Source organism: Rhinopithecus roxellana, chromosome 14 (assembly GCF_007565055.1).
Source record: "Rhinopithecus roxellana isolate Shanxi Qingling chromosome 14, ASM756505v1, whole genome shotgun sequence".
Lineage (NCBI taxonomy): Eukaryota > Metazoa > Chordata > Mammalia > Primates > Cercopithecidae > Rhinopithecus > Rhinopithecus roxellana.
In genome coordinates this window covers 97331198-97353062 of record NC_044562.1, presented here as the reverse complement: position 1 = coordinate 97353062, position 21865 = coordinate 97331198, and the positions used below count along the sequence as shown (strand labels likewise).

The 21865-nt window shown below is 35.0% G+C and overlaps 1 protein-coding gene across 5 annotated transcripts in view; it reads left to right on the top strand.

Annotated features, from left to right (window-relative positions):
• Positions 1–21865, top strand: part of KANSL1L (KAT8 regulatory NSL complex subunit 1 like) — a 146622-nt gene that overhangs the window by 122003 nt on the left and 2754 nt on the right. For 4 of the 5 annotated variants that reach the window (XM_010354925.2, XM_030916042.1, XM_030916041.1 and 1 more), the window contains exons 7-13: positions 2852–3014; positions 6725–6832; positions 15372–15500; positions 17427–17545; positions 18339–18463; positions 19939–19993; positions 21742–21854. In XM_010354925.2, coding sequence (XP_010353227.1) covers positions 2852–3014; positions 6725–6832; positions 15372–15500; positions 17427–17545; positions 18339–18463; positions 19939–19993; positions 21742–21854 — 812 coding nt within the window. The remainder of the gene's footprint in view (positions 1–2851; positions 3015–6724; positions 6833–15371; positions 15501–17426; positions 17546–18338; positions 18464–19938; positions 19994–21741; positions 21855–21865) is intronic. The other variant, XM_010354928.2, reaches the window with a different exon arrangement.

Below are 21865 nucleotides of genomic sequence, written 5' to 3'. Positions count from 1 at the left end.
CAATAGAACCTTACATTATGGGTTCTGCTCCCCACCACTGGCTTCTCTAGTGTGGCTCTGGTGGGCCTGGTATAGTGTAGGCTGTGATGGCCAACCCTGTAGGCGGCACAGGTGGTAGATTTTGGTGGCATCTACAGTCTCTGCCAACACTTAGGGAGCCATGGCTTAGGCTATGCATGGTAAAGCCACTGGTGCATGATTCTAGCCTAGGAGAGCCACAGGCCCCTGACCCCAAGTTAGCTTCAATGACAGAGGCAGAATAACTACCTGGAAGAGCCACAAACTTGGGACTCCAGCCAATAGCTGTGGAGATGGGACCATAACCTACTGAGTCTGGAAGGCAGAGCATCAAGCAGAAGGTTATTCTGGAACCTTCAGGTTTAATGGAATTTTTCCCTGTTGGGTTGGTTTGCTCAGAACCTGTCATTTCTTTCTTCTTTCCTATTCCTTTATTTTGGAATAGGAGTATCTATCCTATGCCTTTCCCACCATGGTATTTTGGAAGCACATAACATGTTGGTTTTAGAGGTTCACAGTTGGAAAGCAATCTGCCTCAGGATGAATTGTATACCTTGAGTCTCACCCATATCTGATTTAGATGGTATTAGGTGAGATTCTGGACTTTGGATTTTTCAGTTGAGGCTGGAATGAGTTAAGATTTTTGGGCTGCTGGGATGGAATGAAATATTCCGCATGTGAGAAGGACGTGTATTTTGGGGGGCTTGGGTGCAGTGCTATAGACTGAATGTGTCTCCCCCAAAACTCATATGTAGAAACCTAATTTCCAATGTGATGTTATTTGGATAGGGCCTTTGGGAAGTTATTAGGTCATGAAGTCATTAATGGAATTAGTGCCCTTATAAAAGAAACCCCAGAAAGCTCTTCCTTCCATCATGTGAGGTTACAGCCATCTATCAGTGAGAAAGTAGACCCTTGTCAGACACTAAATCTGCCAGCACTTTGATCTAGTACTTTTTAGTCCCCAGAACTGTGAGAAGTCAATTTCTATTATTTACCTAGTCTATGGTATTTTGTTATAGCAGTCTGAATGGACCAAGACAGAACTCTTATGGTAAGCCTGCTAAAAAAAGTAAAGACACACAGAAAATATTAAAAGCAGCCAGAGCAAAAAAGGCACATTACTTTCAAATGGGGGCAATAAAAAAACCTATAGCTAACTAATCACCAGAAATAATGAGAACCAGAAGAATGAAAGTATCCGTAAAGTACTGGAAAAAAAAAAAAAAGCCAACCCAGAATTCTGTATCCACAAAAATATTAAAAATGGTAAGATGAAAATGTTTCATACAAGTAAAAACTGAGAGAATTCGGAGAAAGCAAACCTATACTATGATAATAGCAAAGGGAGAATATGATCCCACATGGAAGTAGGGAATTGTACGAAGGCGCTACAAGCAATGAGACAACATAAATATATGGGTGTTATGCATGAATGTTGATGATACAAACAATAATAGCAGTATATTGTGGGGTCATAAATATATGTAGAATTAAAATGCCTAACAATGATAATGCAAAAACAGGAGAGTAAATGGAGTTCTAAAGTCCTAGTATTTTCAGGGAAATGGTAAAAGGAATAATTTGTATTATACTGTAAAGCCAACTGGCTAAGGATGCACATTGTAATCTCTATGGAAACCACTAAAATAAAGTAAAAGAATGAATAAAAATTAAGAGATGGGAAACATTTAAGAAAATATTTGATTAATCTTAAAGCAAAGTAGGAATCAATGAAATATAAAACATGCATACAATATAGAAAGTGAACAAGTCCAGTTACTGGCTCGTTGAAGAGGTTAACAAACTTGATAAACTCCTAGCAGGATTCTTCAAGAATAATCTTACTTTGGTTTGACATTTTAAAACTCGGTTAATGTGGCCGGGTGGGGTGACTCACGCCTGTAATCCCCAGCACTTTGTGAGACTGAGGCAGGCTGGATCACTTGAGGTCAGGAGTTCGAGACCAGCCTGGCCAACTGGTGAAGCCCTGTCTCCACTAAAAATACAAAAAGTAACTGGGCACGGTGGTGTGTGCCTGTAATCCCAGCTACTCAGGAGGCTGAGACAGGAGAATCACTTGAACCCGGGAGGCAGAGGTTGCAGTGAGCCAAAATCCTGCCACTGCACTCTAGTCTGAGCAACAGAGCGAGACTCTGTCTCAAAAAAAAATAAATAAATAAAAAATAAAATATGTTAATGCAATTTGTCACTTTGATAAAGTCATGTTATCATTTTATTAGGTTCAGAAAAAGCATATGATTAAATTCAACATTAACACATTTTTTTTCAAGTTCTTTTGGCAAGCTAGGAATATATTCTGATAACCATACCCCCCAAAAAAAACAAAACCCTGCAATTCATATCATTCTTATTCTGATAAATTAAAAGCATTCCCATTACCATCAGGAACAAAACACAGATGTCTCCTTTGATCATTTTTATTCATTATTAAATTGGTGAACCCATCCAGCATGGTTGGAACTCTCTAAAAATAAAACTAGTAGGATCGAAAGAAAAAATATTACAGTTATTTCCAGCTAGTATGTTTAGATAATCAAAGACTAGAAGAAGCTATATATTATTAGAAAAAGAAAGTTTATAGCAAAGTTGTAGAATACTTCAATATATAAAAGTTAATTGTATTTTTAAATCCCTTTTATGATTGAATAAATAAATATTAAAGTTAATTAGGAATACATCTAGCAAAATATTTGTAAAACTTTTGTAGAATTGGAAAATTTTATTTAAAGATAACCTAAATAAATGTAGAGATATGCCATTATTTATGGATGCTTTGGCTGTGATATTCTAATATGGTTTTTCCTTGCAGACTTTGCCTTCAAAAGAAACATTTTTAAACACTACCCAAATGCCTTGCCTGCAATCAGCTTCAACTTGGAGTAGCTATGAACGCAATTCAGAGTCTTACCTATTAAGAGACCATGTATCAGAGTTAGATTCCTCTTTCCATTCTGTTCTATCATTGCCATCAGGTAAGCCTCCTTGTAACAATTTCTAAGTAACGATATTTTCTATACTGAAATCTAATCCTCTAGATACAGAGAATCTAATATAATCTTATCAATTTTTTTCAGTAGATATTAGAACTAAGCAATGCCTTGATAACTAAATTTGTTATAGAGGAATTAATCTAGTCACATGCACTGTTAATGTTCTATCTGTGTAAGCTGATTCTTTAACTCCTTCTAAACGAACTTGATTTACTTTGGGAAATTACTAGGTTTTTTTCTTGTTAAATTTTGAGCATTTTATTGGTAACACAGCTGCGCTGTTGAAATGTTTCTGAGTAACGGTAATTCAGTGTTCTTTTTCTTTTTCTTTTTTTTTTTTTTTTTTTTTGAGACGGAGTCTTGCTCTGTCGCCCAGGCTGGAGTGCAGTGGCCGGATCTCAGCTCACTGCAAGCTCCGTCTCCCGGGTTTACGCCATTCTCCTGCCTCAGCCTCCCGAGTAGCTGGGACTACAGGCGCCCGCCACCTCGCCCGGCTAGTTTTTTGTATTTTTAGTAGAGACGGGGTTTCACCGTGTTAGCCAGGATGGTCTCAATCTCCTGACCTCGTGATCCGCCCGTCTCAGCCTCCCAAAGTGCTGGGATTACAGGCTTGAGCCACCGCGCCCGGCTCAGTGTTCTTTTTCTAACATACTGTTATACATGGAGGTTTCCCTGCCATAAAATATTTCTCCATTTATAATCTGCATTGAATTTCTCAATGCAGAGGGAAAACTGCATACCTATAAGTATAGTCAACCTCAAGAGTATCTGTATTCTGTAACTGAGTAAATGAGCCTTATACATCCTTACATCTCTAAAGTGTTTGTTTATTTATTTATTTATTTATTTTGGGACAGGGTCTTGCTACTGTTACCCAGGCTGGAGTACAGTGGTATGATCATAGCTTACTGCAGCCTTGACCTCCTGGGCTCAAGCAATCCTCCCACCTCAGCCTCCCAAGTAGCTGGAACTACTTGGGTGCATAACACCACACCAGCTAATTTTTTAATTTTTTTGTAGAGATGGGGTCTCACTATATTGCCCAGGCTGGTCTTGAACTTCTAGCCTCAAGTGATCCTCCCACCTCAACCTCCCAAAAATGCTAGGATTACTCTAGGTGGTTTTCAATTTTCAGTTCTTGATTTTTGTGGAACCTTTTACACTCTTGTCTATATTGGAACTAAAGTAAATATTTAGGGGAGAAAGAAAATATCCCTCACATTGGTTATCTCAGGTTCTTCTCTTTATTGGGGGATATCTCAACTTGGCTTTTGTTCCATTTTCTGCTTATAGTTCTAATGGTCTTTTAAATTCTCAAAATCAAGGGACTGATCCTATTTGTAAAGCTCTGTGTTTTGAACCTGTCCCCCTGCCCTGAATCTCAATTTAGTTTTTATCAGTAGTAGAGTGACTTCTTAGCTACACCATTACCTTGATTTAAGTTTCTAACAAGAACTATTTCTTTCTATATTTAAGGAAACCTTAATAATATGATGAAATAATCCATATAACAATAATAATGTAGCTAATATTTAGTATTAGCACATACTGAGCCGTGTATATATTAAGCACATTACATTTTCTTGTTTAATTCTCACAACTCCATGAGAATAGGTATCTTTGTTCTGCTCATCTTACATATGAGAAAACTAAGCTTCATGATATTACTCATCCAAGATTACTTGGCTAATAAATGATGAGCCAGGATTTGAGGTAGTCATTCTCCAGAACCAAACTCCTCACCATTACTTTACTGCCTGTTTTCTTATTAGCAAATATATTTCTCTGATGACATAACCCTGAGAGCTGGTATAAATACTCTTTATCCTAAGACTCTTATGCCCCCTCTAATAAGATTAGATTGTTTATCTACTATTTCGTTATATCCATTCCTTCTTACATTCAATAAAAATCTCAATACCTACTATATGTAAGTACTAAATAAATGCTAGGAGTATAAATACAAATAAATCCCTCAAGGTACTTGCATTCCAGTTTAAAACAACTGAAAGGTACACTAATAAGTACAATAAAAGGCAATGAAAGATTTTTACAAAAGCTGACAGGTCACGTGTGGGTATTAAGAAAGGAATATAGACGGAACAACGACCTTTTCTTGTTAGATCATGTTTTCGCACAAATCACGAACAGTGGTAGAATTGGTGATACTCTCCTTGTAATACTGCTTTGGAGAAACAAATGCAACAAACTTATGTTTAGGTAATTGGAAAATATCAGAATCCTGAAATGTTTAAGGAGCATTTTAAAGGAGAATATTTAATTTTTATTCCCATTTTCATTTTGTCATCTAATTTTCATATGATCATAATACCAAGATTCAAACTCATCTTACATCTGTCCCTTGGAACAAATTCCATGATGATACTCATGAACTAATTTTTGTTTTGCATATTTTTCCACACTTGAGTATGGATCTGCCACTAAGATACATCATTTGAAGAAGAGAGAATTTTTTTCTGTTTAAAATCCAGACCCAGCCAGGTGGGCACAGTGGTTCATGCCTGTAATCCCAACCCTTTGGGAGGCTGAGGTGGGAGGATTGCTTGAGCTCAAGAATTCAAGACCAGACTGGGAACACAGTAAGACTTTGTCTCTAAAGAAAAAAAAATTTTTTAATTAGCCAGGCATGGAGGTGTGCACCTGTAGTCTCAGCTACTTGAGAGGCTGAGGTGGGAGGACTGCTTGAGCCCAGGAGGTTGAGAATGTAGTGGGCCAGAATCATGCTACCGCACTCCAGCCTGGGCAACAGAGCCAGCACCTGTCTCAAGAATAAAACAAATAAAAAAATCCAGGCCCTTCCTGGGTCTATGTTCATTTATGTATTCAAATTAGTGTCCTTACAGTACCTTCTTTCAATAGCCAAATTTTCATTATTAACTGAGTTATAAAATACGTTCTCAAGGAAAAGTTAAGTGTCTCTTAATAAATACTTTTTAAGATGATTTTGTTTTTTCATTCTTGGTTGAAAGAAAAAACCTTTAGTAAATGTGAAGCATAACTACTACATTGCTTAACTCCTCTTTGGTTGTGAGAGTACAGAATACAAACATAGTGAATTGAAAGTCTCCAAGCCTCTATTTAGAAACAAAACTAGGTTGTCAACAGGTTTTAATCTTTATAAAAGTAGATTCATTGTGATATATAATATAGTAAAATAAGGGAATGTGAACTTTGATGTTTTCATAAAAGGTTGCATCTGACTTATAGTGGTTTTCTCCCAAGAAGTTAAAAGTATGTAATTTTTCGGAAATTTCATTATTTCAAATGCGAAGTTTGTAGGGATGGGATGGGAATGGATTTAGCGGGTGTAGGTTTTCTTAAAGACTTCTTGGGTATATTTGTTTCCATTCATCTGTGAATAGTATTTATTAATATTTAGAAGTACTGTTCATCTTATGTACTATTTCAGGAAGCTCATGAAGTTGTTTCTCTGTTAGCTTTTTAATTTGTTGATTAAGTGCACCTAACCAGTAATTTCTAAAATACTGCTACCACATGCTTGGAAAGAGTATTTTGTCAATTCTGATAGTTGTTACATTTCAAACTTTTGCTTATTTTCTTAAGCTTATGTGCTATTTGCAGAAAGAAAGCAATTTTAATGTTACAATCTGTAATCCTAGTATTACAAAGAGTGGTATATTGAAAATACCTTTTTTACTTTATTTTTCCAGATGTGCCTCTTCATTTTCACTTTGAAACACTGTTAAAAAGGACTGAAATAAAAGGCAATCTTGCTGAAAATAAATTTGTAGATGAATATATCATATCTCCATCACCTGGTATGTCACATTTACAGTTCTTGTACTTTATATGCCTTTTTATGTCTTTATACTTACTATTTTTGCATTCTAAGGAAATAAAATTTAACAAAAGAATAAATGAAAATCCTTAATTTTTAATACTCACTTTTTACAAATCATGTACACATAAAATACAAGAACAATCTTAACATGATATGTGCAATACCTATTGAATGATAATTATGAACTATTACTGATAAATATAATAAAAATTTAAATAAATATGGAGAAACAGTATTTCTGTATGGTAAGATCAATAAAGATATAAATTCTTCCTAATAGTTCATATGATTAATGTAATATAACTTGAAGTTCTCACAGAATTTGTTTAACTTAAAATAATTCTAAAGCACAATGGGAAGACTAAACAGGGGAAAATATAAAAGGAATTACTATAAAAGTTTAGAGAAAATCTAGCCAACCCACAAATGGAAACATAACAAAAATCTATAATAATGTAGATTCTATTTTGCTCCTATTTAAGAAAATAGATCAATGAAGTAAACTCTATAGTTGATTATATATCAGGGAAGAATTGTATATCAGTGGGAAAGTGAAGAACCATTGGTTCTCATGTAGAGAACCAATAACATTTCTCATGGAGAAAATATTACTGTTAGTCTTTCCCAGTAGAATTCTTTTACATAGTCATTTAATGCTATTAATCAGAATAATTTCTAGTTAATTCCAAGACTTGTACTTAAAACGTTAAAACTACAAAATAAAACTTGTAATTATAACGAAATTATAACGAAATGTTTATGAGTTCTGTGAATGTGGGTGAATTCTATGCTTGGAAGCAATTAGAAGAAAGAAAACAACATATTTTGATTATTCACAAAGTTAAAATCTAAACATCAGGAAAGTCTTATAAATTTAATATAAATTATTTCTATATGAAATAATCTACCTCAAAAACTCAAGTCAAATGAATACCTGTTAGAACTGGGGTCTTATTATAAAATAAATTTATAAAAATCAACAGCTTTTATAAGTACCAATAGTAACTAGATAGCCTATGTAAAGGAATAAAATATGTTAGACACATTGACAATGAAAATATAAAGTATTTTTCATCAAACTTAACAAGTACCTACATGAGGACTACTTCAAAAGTTTAGTGAGAAACATGAGGACATTCCTAGATGGAGAGAAATATCCTCTTCCTGTCAGAAGACAGTATCATAACTGAAGTTGTCAATTTTCCCCAAATTAATCTACAAGTAGAATATAATCCTAATCAGAATCAGAGGTATTATTGGAACAAAGTTATTCTGAATTTTATCTCAGACAGAAAATGTTGAATAGCCAATTAAATGTTTAGAAGATTAATAGCAGGACTATGAAGTTATAATCATGAAAACATGGTTCTGATAGAAGGCAGATCAAGGGAGCTTAAAAAAGTCTAGAGACAGAAGTTGGTATTTCCTACTATGTTGAAAAAATGACTTAGTCAATAAATAATGATGACAACAACAACAAATTCTTATGAAGCATCATTTATATGTCAGCACTGGTTGAAGGGCTTTATATTACTTATTTAAGTCTGTATAACTCTGTGAGGTAGGTATTATTATTCTCTTTGACTAATCTTCCCCAAATTACAGTTGAGTAATAGAAGAGCCAGAATTCAAACCCAAGCAGTCTGGCTTGGAGCTATGCTCTATATAACCAAGTTTCCTTTGTAATCAAAGGCATTATATAATGACTCTTTGGAAGAATTAAAAAGTGAGATCACTAACTCACAAAGTGCATTAAAACAAATTTAAGTTGGATGGACATTAAAATACATTTCAGATGGATTAAAACGTTCAATGTTAAAAATGAATGTCTTAAAAGAATAACAAGAAAAAGTGTACTTGATGATAATGAAAATAATAATATTAACTGAGCTTATAGTCAGACACTATGCGAAAGTTTACTACTTTTGCCTATAACATTAATGATTTTAAACATAATCATCAAGTTTGGCACAACTGTAGTAAAAATAGCGCCCTCAAATATCTTGGATAGTAAGAATTGATACAAGCCTTTTGGGGAGCTCTGTGAAATGCATTACAAGGCCTTTAAACTATGTATTTTTTTATAAGTTCAGTGTGGCTTAAAAACTCCCTTGTTTACTTTTGCACCTATTCCCCATAAATGTTTACTGACTGTTAACCCTATATTCTGACCCAATTATTCCATTTCCAAGAATCTAGTCTAATCCTAAATATGAAACCTTTATTCACAACTATATTCATCTTCTCATGTTTTTGTGATAATGAAAAATTAGCGACAACTTGAAGAGCACAATAGGGATATGGTTAAATATACTACAGTGGAATATACAGCCTTAAAAAATATCTTAAAAGTTCATATAAGGATGGAAACATACTCATCAAAGAATGTTGTGATATAAGAGGATGAAAATATTTTACTTCTGTGTCTGGTACAATTATAGCCATGTAGAAATATTTATTCTTATATCAACCAAATGCAATGTGTGGACCTTACTGAGATTGATTTGAATAAACCTGCTGTTTATATACACACACATAATTTTTGAAATGAGAAATTTGAACATGGACCAGCTGTTAGATATTAATGAATTATTGTTAATTTTGCTACTTGTAATAATGCATTGTGGTTACATAAACCCAGATGCACTTTTTCAGTTTGTTAGAGATTCACACTAACATATATGTAGATGAAAAGATATGTCTGGGATTTGCTTTTGAATACTCTAGCAAAAATGTTGGTGGGAGAGATGAAACAAGATTCATTGTAAGTTGTTCACTGCTGAGACTGAAGGATAGGTATATGGGAGTTCATTATTCTAGTTTCCTTTTGTGTTTACCTGAAATTTTTCCACAGCAAAAATTAAAGAGAAAAAAGATGAAGGCACCAAGGATGAAAAACAATTATCTATGCTAAGGGGAAAAAGCCTAAAATACAGAAAAATATAAGTAATATGTGCAGTTACCTTTTAATGATGCGAGTTCACTTGTTGGAATTTGTCCTAAGACTAGATTTTTTCAAAAGGGAAAAAAATGTATCCATGAAGATGATTATTTTAAGAATGTCTTTAATAGCATTATCATTATGATGATAAGTATCATGGTCAACAGCTAGGAAATAGCTAAAGAACATTGTTTCTAATCAGAGGAATGTTATACAGCCATCTGAAAAAATAAGAGTGATAAAAATATAAGTATACATCTAATTAAAATTATGATTTCATATTTGATATACATATGAAATATAAAACATGTATTATTGACTGAAAGAGTATTCAAATATGAAAATATATGCTATTAGAGATTAATTATGTTTCTTTTAATGTTGTTCTACTATTTGATTTAAAAAAATAAGGCAGGTCGGGCATGGTGGCCCACACCTGTAATCCCAGCACTTAGGGAGGCTGAGGCAGGAGGATCACTTGGGCCCAGAGTTCAAGACCAGCCTCGGAAATATAGTGAAATCTCATCTCCACAAAAAATACAAAAATTAGCTGGGCATGGTGGTGTGCACCTGTGGTCCTAGCTACTTGGGAGGCTGAGGCAGGAGGATGACTCAAGCCTGGGAGGTTGAGGCTCCCACTGAGCCATAATTACACCACTGCACCCCAGGATGGGTGACAAAGTGAGACCCTGTTTCTAAAAAAATAAAAAACAAAAAATAAGGCAGTTAAACGTGTTAGGCACACAATTAAGGGGAATGCATGAATAATGTAATGAGAAATTTCATCCTATATATCTGTCTTAAATAGCTGGTCATTAATTTTTCTTTTGCTGTTAGTGATTAGAGTTCAGAATTTATTAAGCACTTAGTGCCAGGCAGACTATTAAGTGCTGAAGAATCAAAGGTGAATTACAGGAAGTCAAAATTGTAATGGAGGAAGACACAAATAACTGTTATATAGTATAATGGGGATAAACACATTTGAAGGCTGAGTGTGGTGGCTCATGCTTGTAATGAGAGGCTGAGGTAGGGGGATTGCTTAAGCCCAGGAGTTCAAGAACAGCCTGGGCAACATGGCAAAACCCTGTCTACAAAAAATATAAAAATTAGGCAGGGCATGGTGGTGCATGCCTGTAGTACCAGTGACTTAGGAGGCTAAGGCAGGATTGCTTGAGCCCAGGAACTCGAGGCTGCAATGAGCAATGATCACACCACTGCACTCCAGCTTGGGTGACAGAGTGAGACTCTATCTTAAAAAGAAATTATGTAAGATATAAATAAGAAGGAGTATGTAACTCTGCTTAGAAGGCAGAAAAAGAGAGGTTAAGGGAGATGAGAAATGGGCAAGGAGAGGAACTCTAGAAAGATGGTGATGCCAAGTGCAGCTTCAACTACTGAATTGGAATTTACAGAGAAAGAAGGATGAAGTGTTCCCGATTAGTGCTTCTCAAACTTTAAAATGTAAACAAGTTACTTTGGGGATATTGTTAGAATGCAGATTTTGATTTAATAAATCTGGAATGGGACCTGAAATTCTGCATTTCTAACGAGGTCCCAAGTGATTCAGATGCTGTTGGTCCATACTGAGTAACAAGTCTTTAAAGAACAAAAACAAACATATGTCTTGTCATGGAGAAATGACACAGTATGATATATTCAAATATCTATAAATAAGGACAGGTGCAGTGGCTCATGCCTGTAATCCTACCACTTTGGGAGGCTGAGGCGGGTGGATCACCTGAGATCAGGAGTTTAAGACCAGCCTGGGCAACATAGTGAAACCCCATCTGTACTAAAAATACAAAGACTAGCCAAGGGTGGTGGTGCACGCCTGTGGTCCCAGCTACTTGGGGGGGCTGAGGCATGAGAATCACTTGAACTCAGGAGACGGAGGTGCAGTGAGCTGAGATGGCACCATTGCACTCCGGCCTGGGCAGCAGAGCAAGACTTGATCTCAAAACAAACAACAAATATCTATAAATAACTTGGCATTCCGGTAGGGCAAATTGCGTGAAGGCAGTAGACAGATCTTTGCTTGGATTTATCCTGTATGGTCCATTAGATTTGGCAGTTTACAATGGAATTGCTGATTTCAGGCAACAAGCAGAGAAAAGCCAAACTGTAGTGGGATGAAGAGTGAATGATGACTAGTTTAATCATGAGGAGTATGAGACAAAACCAATTTAAGAGTTTATACTTATCAAAATATTCAAAGTTATGAAAGTTATGGAAGACAGTGGAACTGTTTCAGATATAAGACCTTAATGAGATCTGACAACTGCAATGCCATCTGCAATGAATAGTTGAAATCATCTGTAAATAACATTATAGAGATATTGGTGAAATCTGAATAAAGTCTATAGATTAGCTAATGGCACTGAACTGCATGGCTACATAAGAAAATGTCCTGTTTTCAGAAATACATTGATGTTTTTAGGGCTAAAGGGGCATCATGTCAGCAACTAAATTTCATTTGTGGTCTGAAAGAAGGAGGTAAAGCAAATGTGATACGATGTTAACATTTGGGGGATTTCAGAAAAGGGTATACAGAAATTCTATTTCAAGTTTTCTGTAATTCTAAAATTATGTCTCAGATAGATGGAAGAGGAGGAACAATAGCACCATAACCCACACAAGCCAGCCAGAAACATAAAGCTCAGTTTTTGTCACCTACACTTCCTCCTGTCTAAACCAATTGCCAAGTTGTCAATATGATGTGTTTCCTTTCTTGCCTTCGACTACTCTCACAGTCCACCATGATCTCTTATCTATACTTCTGAAATGGACTTTTAATCCATGTTTCCCCTCTAATCACTGTAGGCGGTGATCTCTTCAAAATGCAAATCTAATGTCACACCTGCTCCCCACACCATCCCGTTAAAACATTCGAGAAGGAATATTCTTAACACCTTAAAGCCCTATCTACATAGACTGGCCCCTCCCTCATGATTCTTTCTCACCATGCTTCCTTACTCTACACTACATAGCTGTTCAGTTCCCAAATTTGTCCTGTTCCCTTGGGCCATTGTACATGCTATTCTCCTCCTTCCCCTAGCTATCAGCTATTTCTGTTCATATTTAAAATCTATGACTTCGTCTGGGGAAGCCTTTCCCAGAGCTCTTACTAGTACTCTCATACATTCTCAGTAACATCATGTAGTTTCACAACTGAAATGCATATTTTTCTATCACGTTACGATTGCATTCCTTGAAATAACACCTGTAAACTACAAGGGCTGCTACAAATCCTAGTTTTGCTTACCTAGGGCTTAGAATAGTGCTTGCCATGTAGTTGGATCTCTGTAAAGTTGTTGGATGAATAAAAGGGAAGGAAGTAAAGACACGATATATGAGAAATGCTATCAAAGTGTGATCTTAGGATGAACCCCAAGAGAGGATTGGGAGAGCAAGAACTGAAAGGCTGGGAGGTTTATCAATAGAACAGGTGAAGAGGATGTGTAGAATTGTCATACATTTCCTACTGTTTCAAGGGTCCATGAAAATCTTACAAGACAATAATGAATTAGAAGGAAAATGATAAATGTGAAGAAAACATTTGAATACAATTTAATTTAAAAATCAACTTCTGTGAAAGTTAAGATTCCTTCACAAAGTTTGATGTTTTCAGAAGAGTGGAGAATTGCTTGTAGAAAATAAGAGAAACGTTAATTGTCTACAGTTTGCTTAAATGCTACAGCAAAATGTTATTAAAAGAATGGACACTTTTAATACCTACATACATTTTAACATATACATTTTAAAATCCACCTCTCACAATTCTAGTTACCATTTTAGTAAGTTTAGATTACTCCTGCCATGCTGTTTTCTTGTATTAGTAACTTTCAGGGTATCATCATCTGTGATGCACTTACGATTTAACTTTCATTTGCTGTTTGACATTCAGGTGCATCATTGAAATCTTAGGGTGTAATATTGATTCTAGAAAACACTTTATCCTTTCTTCAACTATTCCCTCCTTTTCATTCTCTCTAGTCTCATCTGTTACCCCATTCTGGTCTTTTTCCCTCCATATTTTCTATCACTCTATTCCATCAAGATATGGAATTCCTCTTCCAGACCTTGATTTTGATTTTCAGCTTGATTTTGTTACTTAGCCTAGTGATGATTTTAACATTTGAACAATTATATTTTCTCTTTCTGACACTTCTCCAGAGGGGCTCTTACCTGTTTCTGTTGGCAATATTAACTGTTGAAATTGAGTTGCTAATATGTATTCCATGAATGCTCCATTATTTCTTGAGATGGTTCTTCCACTTGTGGTTTGTACCTGTTTTTTGATTTAGTGTTGGTATTCAGATTTTTGGAGTTTTCTATACTCATCATTGAAGCTGTGATACTCAGTTAAAACTGTTCTACCACTGCTGTTTATGGGACACTTCGGATGGGAAGGGAATTTATACTACATTTGAAATTTTCACACCAATTTGGGGATGGGCCGGGCATTTCAAAGCGGGGCACTTTGGCATTGCTTTATCTCTCCAACCATTCATTTATCTGCCTAAAGCTGATTTTGTTAGTCTGACTGAGATATTGACATGTGCAGTCAATATCCAGATAGTTGTCCTGCTTCCAATTTTCCTTTCTTGTGAGTCTAGACCACCTTTGGTGGCATCGCACCTCTTTGTGGCAGTACTTCACTGTGTGCTTCTGCTCTGGGTTTCCTCTTCAAATTCCATACAGTATTAGTCTTTCAGATTCCTCAGAAATTCTGCCTTAGAAGTTCCACTTTTTGCTTGCAAATATGGATTTATATGTGCATATCTGTGCATATACCTATGTAAAAAGTATTTGTCTATCATATTTAGGGTCATTTGCCATCTTGAAACCAGACACTCCTTGTCAGCTGGTAGGCCATGCCCTTTTATTTCAATAGTGTGAGTTTGGCACTTCAGCTTACATATTTCTTTTTCCACTCCTTTCCACATCTCCAAACCTTTCAAAAAAGGAAGCCAATTTGGTTATTAGACCAAGGCTGGAAATAAGGGGGTTCAGATATACAATCATGGTAACGCTAACATTGACTGAACACTTATCACATCAGATGCTTTTACTTACCGCTACAGGAATAAACTCAAGTAATCATTATAAACCCAAGGTCGCTATTATTCCTATTTTACAGATGATGCAACTAAGGCATCAGAGATGTTAAATGATTCAGGTTCTTGCTCGCACAGTCTAGTCTGACCATGTTGAATCTTACTTGGTCCCAAATGATTTCCAGATTTAGGGTAAGCAAGAACTTAAAGATTCTGACAATCATCAGGATTTATGTATCTGAGCCAATCCTCATTCTATAAAGTTTCTGTAATTTGGAAGACTTTGAGAACAGATCATCTTCCCTTTTCATTCCCCTCAAAAAAATGAAGAAAATACAAGAAACTGGAAATTCCTGGGGATGTTTTTAGTTGGAGTTGTCTGTCTTGGTATTTAAGGTTATATTTATCTGTAATTTTGAAATGGTATCTTAAAATTCTGCAGTTACAAATAAAAACAGATTAACATGTTCACTGTGTTAAGGAACTAAAACCTAAAATTTCCTTTTCATTTGTTTTAGTACATAGTACTTCTCTGAATCAATGGAGAAATGGATATTCACCTATACGTAAGCCCGAAATAAGGTCAGAATCTTCTGCCCAACTGTTACAGGGAAGAAAGAAAAGACATTTGAGTGAAACAGCATTAGGTAGGTTAAAGTGAGGATATAAGCAGTAGTGATGTTAAAAATAAAAAATTCTGATTTTAAAATAACCTGTCTCATGGGAGTTTATAATCCAGAACAGCCACTAATTACATAAAACATCTATGACTCTACAAACATGAAAGAGCATATCCGTAGTTAATTTAGAATTATTTGTGGACTGGTATCTACCCACTTTATGGCAATTATTTCCCTCCTATTTCCCTGACTAGTTGTCTTCTACCAATCACTCCCTGGATGGGATTTAATCTTCAAAGTTGTGTTCTAGGCTCAAAATAGGCTAGTGTAAAGTTGCCTTACAGAAACTGTTAACCATTTATGGTACCTACTGTGGAGATGTTGATGCACTGCAGATTCCTCAGGATTTTGAGAAAGTGAACAAGCCTCAAGTGAAATGCTAAACTACCTTGTTCAATTCTCCTTACGAGCCTGTAGAGTTCCAAGATGATCAAGAGATACCTTTGGAAACTAGAACTCTTCTAGTAATACAAAGGGATTCATTTTGGAGATCTGGGACAAGACAGTTGCCACAGTTAATTGCAAATGATAAAAAATAAAAATTAACTGGCAAGATAAATCAGAAACTAATTACACCCAAGATGTACTAATTATACAGAATGGATTTAATCTGTTTATCTCTGGTGTCTTCAGATATCCCACGATAAAAGACCTACCTAGTCACTACCTGATAACTACCTGATCAGCTACAGTGTAGCAAAAAGTAAACACATTCCCACACATGTTCAGAGCTGGTTTAATTACGCTCTTTAGTGTCTCACTCTAAGAACAACCAAGTATCACCTAGCTTTTGAGGCAACTTTCATATATACATACCAAAACATAACTAAGCTTTAAAAAAAAAATCTAATAAGATGCAACATGAAGTATACATTACCTAAGGTATAAAATGTTTCTCTTAAATTGACTGATACTTTAGCTCTAACTTCAAGTTTGATGTACATACAGGAATAAAACAAAGAAATGTCATACTACACAGAAATAACTAGATAATTCCAAAAGGATAGGACATCTGGTCCAGCCTGTCACGTCAATGTAATGAAAAATGATTTACTCTAGACTATAAGAAACCTAGGAGACAATGGCCAATTTTAATATGTAGATCCTTATCTGAAGAAACTAGCTATAAAGGACGTTTGTTAACAAACGGAGAAATGTAAATATGGACTGGGTATTAGATTTTATATTATACAGGAAAATATTCTCATTTTAAAAGATCTGTACTAAAATAAGGGCAATAAGTAAATGCATACATATATATATTTACTGTACACACACACACAACAGGGAACCAAAACAGGGAAAAAAAGGAACTTGGAAAAAATACAGAAAATACTAATAGAAGTAAACTTCTAATCGGTATCCTGAGAGAAATGAGAAATTTCATCTACGAAACAAGAACAGGATGCTATTTTAAAAAAGAGTACTAGAGAACAAGTACTTTTGGAAATATGTAGTTTAATAGCAGAATTTTTTTCAAAAAATTAAGAGTGTTCAGAAGACCAAGGACAGACACCTCACAGAAACTAGAATAAAAAGTCAAATATGAAAAATGAGACTAGATAAGAAAACTAAGATAGTTCTGGTGGTTCAACCACAAATAGGAGTCACAGGAAACAAGAATAAAGGGATGAGATGAAGGATTATTCAGGGAACAATATGGAATATATTGGAAAAAACTGCCAAAACCCCAGAAAATGGAGATAACTTATGGCATGACTGTAAGACTCCTCTTTTTTCATTTCCTTTTTTTGTTTTCTAATACACGAATTAAAAAAACAAAAACAAAAAAAACAAGGAATCAATCACCTGTCATCTAATTAGGAAAGTAATTCTAATTATACCTATTAGTCATGTTTAATGTGTGACATTCAATGGCTCTTTCCATGGCAGGAGAAAGAATTAAACTTGAAGAATCTGATTTTCAACACACAGAATCAGGATCCCATAGCAATTTTACAGCTGTTTCTAATGTCAACGTTTTATCAAGAATCCAGAATTCATCATCACGAGTAGGTTTTTCTCTATGTTGAACTCTAAAATTGCTTTAAAAATAAAAACACCTGATTTTGAAAATAATTTATATTTTGCTAATCTATAACAGCCTTATTTACTAGCACATATTAACAGACATAACTATCTTGTTAGAAAATAAATTTGATTTATACAACTATGAAGCTAAAAGTTCATTAATATTTGGTTATAGCTTCTTTTTATGTGTTAAAAATTTAGATTATTATGACCATCTCTATTCCTTAACATATGAAGCTAAATAAAATCTTACTAATGAGAATTCAGGACTTGTCTTGTTCTTATCCTGCTTTTGTGGTTATCTGGCCAGGGTACAGAGAGGTCAAAAGGTGGGAGTGTTTAGAAATGAACAGTCTGAAGCTCAGGAACCAGGAACGCATAAATGAAGAGTATACTGAAGGGCTGACCAAAAATATTTCACTGCCTTTCCTAATAAAAAGTGGGTTACTGATCATTTCATTGACATTTAGGGTGATGTATGTTAGTCTTTTCTGATAAAGAGTTTTGCATTTAAGACTTTTTTTTATGGTCTTAAAAATAAGCTTGTATGCTTGCACACATAAATACATTACACATCTACCAAGAGATTGTTCTGATTTACAAAATACAGAAATATTTTCTTACTTGGTTTTCTTAACATGTTTTAGACTTTATAACAATGTATTTACAAAAATTATGTAATGTATACTGCCATATTTATATAACTGATGAAAGGAGGGTATCATTACAAGTAACTAGACAGTACTATAAATCTACTGTAATCCTGCTTTGCAGAATACTGCACGACGGAGATTGAGAAGTGAGAGCTCTTATGACATAGATAACATTGTGATTCCCATGTCATTAGTAGCCCCAGCTAAATTAGAGAAACTCCAATATAAGGAAATACTTACTCCAAGGTACGTATACTCACATCTTCATATTTTTCCTTCTTCCTTCCTTCCTTAATAAACTTAAATTTTCAAAGTGAAGTTCGAATTTTAATTAAAGGAGGATTCTTCTCCCAGTTCTTTCATAGCCATGGAGGGGAAACGGTGAGAAAAAAAAAATTACTCATGCCTTTAGAAAAAGTGTTATATAGTATCACAGTTTATTTCTGAGTTTTTATTAAGATTTGGGAATTCCTAGACTACTTTAGCATTCTTAGTCTTTATTATTCAGTGTCATTTAGTTATCTACTATGTATATGACACTAAAAGGCACTTTAGTGACATAAAAGCTATAGCAACAAATAATCCTTGCCCTTAAAGATACAGGTGTGACATAAGTTGCAAAGAGTTCTGCCTTTTCATGGGGTATTCACATTGTAAGACAGTAATACCTGTGACCAAAAAAAAAAAAAAAAAACTGTGATGTATTGCCAAGTCAGCAATAAACACATTCAAAAGATGAGTGGGAATGTCTGGGAAGTCACCCATGAAGGAATGGGAAGGTGGAGAGGGTATTTACATAGCGATACCACAACAAAGGCACAGGACAAGTGTGTAAGGTTTAGCCAGATACTGTTTTGTGCAGGTTGATAATGGGAGGCTAAAAACAAAGTTAGGTCCAGATCGTGGAGGTCCCTGAATGCCATATGCAGATCTGCTCCCTACTGGCAGTAAAGTTAGCCCAACTTTTTAGAAATGATGAGTGCAGTTTCTTAAGAATATAAATATGACACCAGGAAGTAGAGACAGAAAAGGTTGCAAACACAGACAGGTGGGTGACAATTTCAATTAATTGTTATACATCTCTATTCTAATTTCATAATTTCTTTTATTCATAATTACCTTGAGGTATCAAGAACTCTAATATTCTATAAGAGTTCTACTATGAGAACTCCTATAATCTGTGGATACTTGTTGCATAAGTAATGAATAACATTTGTGGCTATGATGTTCTATAGCAAAAATATACTTCAACTTGCAATGGTAGGCTGGAACTAGCTGGCTGAGTAGACAGTTAAATATAGAAGACTTCTGTGAGCCAGTTATTAAACTACTGATGACTCAAAAGGGGCTATGGTAGGTATTTTCACACCAAAGAAACTGGCAAACATACAAACCAGGGTTTTTTTCCTTCTGTTACTTTTTGGCCAGGCCAGGTTTATCAACATACCACTAACTTCAGTCAGTACATAATTATTATGTATAAAATGCAGCTATACAGAACAGACTATTCACCATAAAGCCAAAAGTCAAGTCTCATTTTCTCTTTTATCCTTTACTCAATAATACAAATATTTTTCTTTTAAAAAAATTATTAAACAACAATTTGAACCATGGAAGTGCCAAGGAAAGAAAATACTAATACATTTTGCTGTGCTTAGAGTATAAAATTGCCACATTTAGATAAATAACAGCTGTTTAAAATTGGTTTTTATCTTCAACAGCTGGAGGATGGTTGTTCTTCAGCCTTTGGATGAATATAATTTAGGTGAAGAAGAGGTAAGCTGCCTTTCATTTAATGGGATAATTATACATTATGTATAATGAAACCTGCTTACTTTGACATTCAGGGAACTAAAGGAATATATAAACCCTTTAACTTACACTGATTTTTTTTTCTTTTCACTTATGAAAAGGAAATTCTTTTAAAAGAATATTCGAAAAATGTTTTGTGCAAATTTGACTACCAGCATTATACACAAATACACAATTTAAAAAGCCAAAAAAAAAAATAGCATTTGAGTTTTTGAGATACTGAATTTACATGAATATCCACATTCATTGTCAGTATTGTATTTTTCTGCATGAGATTAGTCTCACTCATTATTTTAAAGTTTAAATGCCATTTTCAGAATCTTAGGACCAATTTGCTCTTCAGTTTGGAAAATTTTGGACTTTAAAAAAGTAACATGGTATATACGTCATGTAATACCTGTAGAGTCTAGGGTGTAAGAGGAATCAGACATTAATGTTTCTGTAGTGAAATATTCATAGTTGAGTTGGATAAACACTAAAAATAGCCTCACATCATTACAGATCAGGCTATGTCACCAAATGAATTCTGAAAAATTTGTTTTTGCAGATTTTTGGATTTTGGAATTGCAGGTAAGGGGTTGTGAATATGTATGGATAAAATTTTATCAAGATAAGATTATAGGGAAAAATACTTTATAACCAAACTAATTCCAAAGTGATGGTCTCTAGAAGACACTGTTGAAGACACTTAGTTTCTGTCAAGTAACAATCTTTCTATGTCCAGTGGTCATGTTTTTCAACTACCAAAATTTACCTTTTAATGCCCTTTCCTCTTCTAATGTATTCTTCCTCATTTCTCAATGATCCTAGCCAAGAAACCCAAATTCTTAAATACCATAACCAAGGTAGTACTCCAGGTTCGAAACCTAGATAAGTCATTCATTAAATTAATTCTGATTTAAGCTAGTTTTATACTTTTCTTTGATATTAACATCTTAGAATAGTGTGTCCTCCACAATCCATAAAAGCTCTTGAATGAACAATAAGACTACTGGTACTAAGCTATGGCAAACGGAAAGCACTATGAACTCATCTGTAGTCTACCAAAGTCTTCAAATATGAACCAATAGTAAACAAGTATTTTTAAGTTTTTTGAGGTGGGAGGATCGCTTGAGCCCAGAAGTTCGAGGCTGCAGTGAGCTATGATTGCACGACTGCACTCACTACAGCCTGGGCAACAGAGACCCGTGTCTAAAAATAACAATAATAAAATAATTTTAAAACATTTTTGACTCCCCTTTTATAGGAATTTGAAGTTCATCTGATAACATTTGTTCTCTCAACTTACAGAGATAGCATTTTAGTTTGCTTCCTACTGTTTTCTACATGAGAAACTCTTTGAAAACTTGAAACTCGATCTTGTATTTCTTTTTTGGGACCAGCGTCTTACCCTGTCACCCAGGCTGGAGTGCAGTGTCACGATCTTGGCTCACTGCAACCTCCGCCTTCTGGGTTCAGGCAGTTCTCTGCCTCAGCCTCCCAAGTAGCTGTGATTTCAGGCACCCATCACCACGCCCAACTAATTTTTGTATTTTTAGTAGAGACAGGGTTTCACCATCTTGGCCAGGTTGGTCTTGAACTCCTGACCTTGTGATCCACCCACTTTGGCCTCCCAAAGTTCTAGGATTACAGGCGTGAGCCACCGTGCCCAGCCTGATCTTACATTTCAAAATGTTTCTGATTAAAGCAAAAATATTTATTTCTAATTCCAGATAGAAGATCTTTCTGATGAAGTCTTCTCCCTAAGGCACAAAAAATATGAAGAGAGAGAGCAAGCCAGGTGGTCACTATGGGAGCAAAGCAAGTGGCACAGAAGAAACAGCAGGCAGGTTATAA